General features: G+C 48.8%; 1 protein-coding gene across 1 annotated transcript in view; it reads left to right on the top strand.

Annotated features, from left to right (window-relative positions):
* Window positions 1-814: 814 nt before the first annotated feature.
* The window catches only part of LOC104464627 (D-aspartate oxidase-like), a gene marked incomplete at its 3' end in the record, with an annotated part of 8,400 nt that continues 3,357 nt past the window's right edge, over window positions 815-5,857 (top strand). The window contains exons 1-3 of the mRNA XM_010077393.1: window positions 815-899; window positions 2,379-2,706; window positions 4,598-4,610. Of these exons, the coding sequence (XP_010075695.1) occupies window positions 815-899; window positions 2,379-2,706; window positions 4,598-4,610 (426 nt within the window). The remainder of the gene's footprint in view (window positions 900-2,378; window positions 2,707-4,597; window positions 4,611-5,857) is intronic.

The following is a 5,857-nucleotide window of genomic DNA, read 5'->3' as shown; positions in this document are numbered from 1 at the left end:
GAACGTAGCAAAAGAACAAGGGATAAATGGGCAATCTCTAAGTTAATATTTTCACAAAGCTTTTCAATAGGAATGTCAGCATTGCTGGTTTCTGCCTCATATTGAGTGAATTCCCCCAGAAGTAAGTAAACAACAAAGGAAAACAGTAAAAATGAGGAGCAGCTTAACCTCTCTGCTGAAATGATAACTTGCCATGGACATTGATGCTTTACTTGATCTTTGAACTGGTTAAATAAGTGGCAGAGAAGTGATCCATGTCACTCATAAGATCAGAAACAGGTCATCACTGCTATGTTCACAAAGGTTGTTTCTGCTTATCGTTACTGCTCTATTCAGGAGAGTACACAAAGCAAAGGGAACACTAAGGTAAAGGGAAACACTTCTTGAGCACTGCTCAAGCTGGGTTAGTGGTGTGCTGGGATGCCACTGCTGGTTATTGTTCAGAAACAGCTCCAAGTATGATCAGGGCTCTGTTTGTTCTGTTCCAGAAGCTGGTGCCCTCCGCCTGAGTGACCAAATCATGACTTGCACTTGGTCAAAGGATACAAGAGCCACTCTCGCAGACTTTGTTAGGGGTGTTCTTGAAACACAAATAGGTGAATATTGCACTGGGAATGGTATTTAGCCAATTTGTTAGTTCAAATGACCTACTTTGCACAATACACAAAATAACATATATACACCCAGCGGGTCTTTAGCAGTTGGGCTGTTATGCAGAGCTTCTTTCCCTCCTTGTGCTTTGTCCCATCTTTCATGAGAAAACACCAACATCTGTAGCAAAAAACTTCTCATATCTTGATGGCCTCAATACAGAATGGCTGATCTTCGGTTAATGAGGGCTCTGGGAGTTAGACCAAAGAGGCTCTATGTTGTGCTGTTCATTTTAGGGAAGAGCAGATGTGAGAAAAACAATGGCAGCACTAAAGAGTTGAAATTTATTCCCCTTATAGAGGCCTGCATGGATAAACAATTTGTGGTGGGAAGTCACACATCTATATCACATAGAAAGAGATGACAAACAAACTCTTCCTTCATCCTAAAATATGGCAAAGCATAGTGTGTTCACCCTTCCAATATATTTTAGCCCATGGAGGACTAAGAGTTTCTCAATGAAATTACAGTTAGAGTATCACAAACCAGCATGCATTTCCTGAATCTCATTCTCAGGAGAAGACCCACTGGGAATTCGCTGAAACATTCAGCCTTGCAGAAACATCCGACACAGAAAATTTCAATCCAAAATCATTCAGAATTGGCAAAGCTATAAGCAATGAGAAGTAGAATATCAAGGGGAGAAATAGCAGGCAATTTTTTAATCTTAGCTGGCACTGCGACCTCTGTTTATATTTGAAGGAGGAGAGGTTTCCATATCTCAAAGGCTCCTCTCCAGAACTATTGCAGATATCCTGCAATTACTTAAAATACTGTATGTTTTACAATCAATACACCAAGCCCATCAACAATTTAATTTGTTAATAAGCAAGCCTTTGTTCCTCTGCCCCCTTCCCTGTCTTATTCAATACCCTCTTTTCATATCTTCTCTAAACATTCAGAAAAATCAAGCTATACTATAATTTTCGCAGAATTATTCCTTGTTCCTTTCAATCTTAAAGGAAAAAACCCTAAAAATCATGCATCTGAAAAGGTCAGTGATTATGTTTGTGTAATAAATATATCATGGCTATAGTTTTACCACTTAAGAACACAGCTAGATTGGGAGGCGAGAGCAGGTGGTTGCGTGTTGTGCGCGCTGTTGCTGTATGTACAGATGCCCTCTGGATGGCTGCCTGGTCTGTATTTAAATGGCTATGAAGAAAAGGCACCTGCTTGGACAATCCATGACAAACGCTGTTCGACAGGACTGGGGGAGAGAACGGTCTCCAAACACTGTCCTGCTCAGCCTGTTCAGGGATGAATGCTCAGCCTGTCAAATATTAGCCAAAATGCCCTGCCAGTGGCAGACCCCCTGGAACCGAGAATCCCTGGTATACAATTTTAACTTAGTGATCCTGCAGACAGGGTTGTTTTTGACAAACTTGTGTTTTTCTGCTGAAGAAGGTTAATCCAAACAGCCCTGCCTGGCTGTGCTTGTTAGCCGTTGGCGATTTAGTGAGGACTTGCTCTTTATTGACCTGTGATGACTGAACTGATCAGGCCCACGCACGCGCTGTGCTATTGCCATCTGCCTGCCATCACGATGACTGAACTGATCAGGCCCACGCACGCTCTGTGCTATTGCCATCTGCCTGCCAGCATGATTGCTCAAGCACCACAGCAATCTTCAGAAACATTCAGAACATAAGTAATGGCTTGTAAGAGAGGGAAAAAGACAATATATTCTGTGCAGGACAGTGGGGCCCCGTGAGCTTCCTCTGCAGTGCACCAGGGGAAAAAGTTATTGGCAGGCGGAGAGGGGCACGGCTCCAGCAGAGCCAGCGCGTGGCTGCTGGGCCCTCCTGGGAGAGGTGCCAGCGCTGGAGGCGGCCCTTGCCTGGGCACAAACAGATCCTTCATTAGCGAAGGGACGCAGAGCCGAGTGCTTGGGGAGCGGCGTCGGGGAAGGGGAGCTGCCGGAAGCCCCCGCGCCCCTGCTGCAGCGCGCTCCATCCTCTGCCGCTCCGTTTCCCCCCTCTTCCCAGGAGGGCAACTCTTCCAGGCGGGGCCAGAGGCCTCCTCCTCAGCAGGTATTGCCTTCTCTCCCCACTTGTTTTTTTTTCGGACCATACTTCCAGTCAGAGAGGGAAATGTTAGATGACAGAGCCCTTTTGCTGCCGAGGGCTGGGGAAGGCACCTGCAGGGTCTGCGTGGGGGACCTACCACTGCCCCGGGACTTTCCACAGGGCAGAAAACAGCTCCTTAAGCTGAGGCAAGGAGGGGTTTAGGCCACACGTGGAGGTGGCCGCGCAGTGAAAGCACAGTCGCTGTCACAGCTGGTTCTGGCGTGAGCGGTGAGCCGCAGGGTTTGGCTGGGGGGTGAGATCCCTGCAGTGCGGGGTGTGCTGAGCCTCAGCTCCTCCCTGCTCCCCACTCTCCTGCACAGAGGCAGCGGGCTCAACAATCCCTGCCCCGCAGGGAACGGGCAGCACACACCTCTCCAGTTTTGGAGAAAAGCAAGGGCACTGCTCAGCATGTAGGTGCTGCTGGTGGAGGTTACTATTGTTGGTAGCTTACAGGGTGGGTATAACCTGCCTCCCTTTAGGAGGTATTGTCTGTGGGTGCATATGTGCACAGCTGTCTTAAACAGCAACTGAGGCCTCCCTGGTGGCCTCAGGTCTCTGTGACGGTGGCTCAGAGACACCTGCATCTGGCAGTGGTGCTGTATGTACACCCAGCAGAAAGGCTGAGGAGGTCCCAAGGAGCCTTGAGCATCCCTTGTTTGGTGAAGAGAGCATCCTCACCTTCCTCCTGTGGCAGGTCCTGAATGTACATCTCACAGAGCAGCTCAAATGACAGAAAAGGGAACAGGCCAGAGTCAAAAAGCCAAAATCAGGGGCCCCTGTTCAGCAAAGCCCCAGGAACAGATCGAGCTTCATGAACATCTGTAACTACCTTTAGCAAAGAGCCTGGCAAAAGCCCTCTCTGGGGTCAGCTGAAGGGAAACAACACCAAGGGTGCTTACAAACTGGGTAAGTGAATAAACAAAAACGTGGTCTGCAAAAAAAGGAAGGGAGACAGTGCTCCATGTCAGGCACAGATGGGGACAGCGGATGAGCACAGCCACCCCAGTGCACGAGGAGCCATTCCGGGAGTGCAGAGGGGCTGGAGCCTTTGCTTCCCCATACTGCAGGCTTCAGGTGATACAAAAAAATGTTTAAGCTGTTAGATATGATGAGAGTTAGTTTATAAAAAAACCCACAGGGCTTCAGATGTAACAGGTTTTGTTTTTCTTTAGTTACCTCCTGTTGATTCATTTTCTGGTCAGCTGTTCAGTGGGGCTTTTTGAACAGGTTTTTTGGGTGTGTAAATATGCTCTGCTGGGTAGTAGGTCAGCTGGGGTGCAATGCAAGCTAAGAGCAGCCAACCTGCTGAGGAAACACGCTCATGGAGTTGGGCCATAAGGGGCAAAGGGCAGGGAGAGAGACCGTGCCTGTAACACAAAGATGCCAAAGCAATAGTGTCCGTGCAGCTCTTCCAGCTGAGGGATGCCTGTTTCCCAGGATCCGTTGCAGCCTGAGGGCAGCCTGGAGGGATTGCGGGACAAGAGGCCATGGCTGCAGCTGGCAGTGGGTGTGCATGTTCCTGTGCATGTGTGTGCACCTGTGTGCTGGGGACCAGTGTCCTTACCTGTACTGATCACTTTATACACTGCTGGAAGGACATTAAGACTGAGGGTCAGTGGTGATAAACAACTACGTGAAGCAAGAAAGGATAAGGAATGGATCTAATTAAACCCACAATTTAGACCCTGTTGCATCACATGAGGCTGACATTGTCTCTCTCCTCAGCTGCAGGTGTTGGGAGATTAAGCCACATCACAAAATATCTCAGTATTTTTTTAAAAAATTCATTCTGGCCTGGGAGGAGCAGGAGGGTGGCAGGGGCACGAAGCCCATATCAGGCAGACAATGTCTTCTTTTCTGGAGAATTACAGTTCCAGGTGGCTCTGTCTGGTTTCTGTCCCATTCTTCTGACACTAAGAAAGGACAGAGAGACAAACAGTACCTGACACCCTTCCCCCCCCTTCCCAAGAGTTACTGCAACTGATTTGCCTTTTAAATGGTGATTTCTCCAAAACCCTCAGCACAAGGCAGTCTGAGGGGGTGAGAAGTGTCACACACACCCTCCCCCTGTCCCGCTGGCGCTAAGCTGGCCTGACACATCAGCTAAAAATAGTTTCTCCTCATGTGCCCTCCCAGCAAGGTGCAGGCTCCCTGCGGAGGCAGGCAGGCTGCGGGCACAGCCCCAGGTGAGCCTTGCACTCGCAGGGGGTCGCTGACACTGCAAACCCTGAGCTTGCTCATACAAGTGTGTGTAACCTCTGCCTTGCACCCAGTTAATTTTTGGCACATTAGCACATTCAGGTTTGATGTGCTCCTGGATTGAAACAGTAGGTGCTAGAAAAACAGCATGTTTGATGGGTGCCTGTCATGGCCTCCTGAGCTGCTCCCACAGGCTCCAGCACTGCCCGCAGCCCTTTCCCACCCTCACTGGCTTTTGCAACATTGGGATCAGTTGATATCGATCCAGCTCATCTGCGAAAATCCCATCTGAATTGGGAAGACTTCTGAAACCTGAACCTCCGCCGAGCTGCAGCTCCCCTTTCTTCCCAGGCGGCAGGGAGGTCAGTTGGGAAATTCAATATCTCCACCACCATCCAAGGGCTTCAGCAAACGAGAACAGTGAGGAGCAACCGAGAGCACATGTCTGGTAGACATATGATGTACCCGGTGCATATGTTCCAGCGGGACTATGGTCATCCATGGACTGCTGGGAGGTTTGCTGGGCATGCTGACAGCCACACGCGATTGCCACAGCTGCCAGAAGGCTTGTTAATAAAAATGTGTTTAGAGACCTTTCTCGGAACCAGTTTTCCTAACAAAAGTAATTTCACCATTATTTAAGCTCCCCTAATTTCTTGTTACTCTTTTTTTTCTTTTCTGTGGGTCTGTTTGTTGTTTTTTTTTTAATAACAATTACCAGTACAAAATATTCTGGAGACTATGGTAGGGAAGCATACAGTGTCCATGCTCTGACCCTCCACAGGCGTTGCTGGTGCAGGTGGCTGAGGCAGCCTGGGGCAATGGTAGAGCAGAGGGATGCAGATCCCGTTCAAATCAGGATTTTTTTCAGATGGGGCTTGTGGGTGGCAGTGATGCAGTTCAGCAGTTCTGGTTCAGGGTTCGTCTTTACCCCCTGC

The sequence above is a fragment of the Pterocles gutturalis genome, unplaced genomic scaffold, assembly GCF_000699245.1.
Source record: "Pterocles gutturalis isolate BGI_N339 unplaced genomic scaffold, ASM69924v1 scaffold42633, whole genome shotgun sequence".
Classification (NCBI taxonomy): Eukaryota; Metazoa; Chordata; class Aves; order Pterocliformes; family Pteroclidae; genus Pterocles; species Pterocles gutturalis.
The sequence above is the reverse complement of the archived record's forward strand: the minus strand, read 5'-3'. Positions and strand labels throughout refer to the sequence as shown.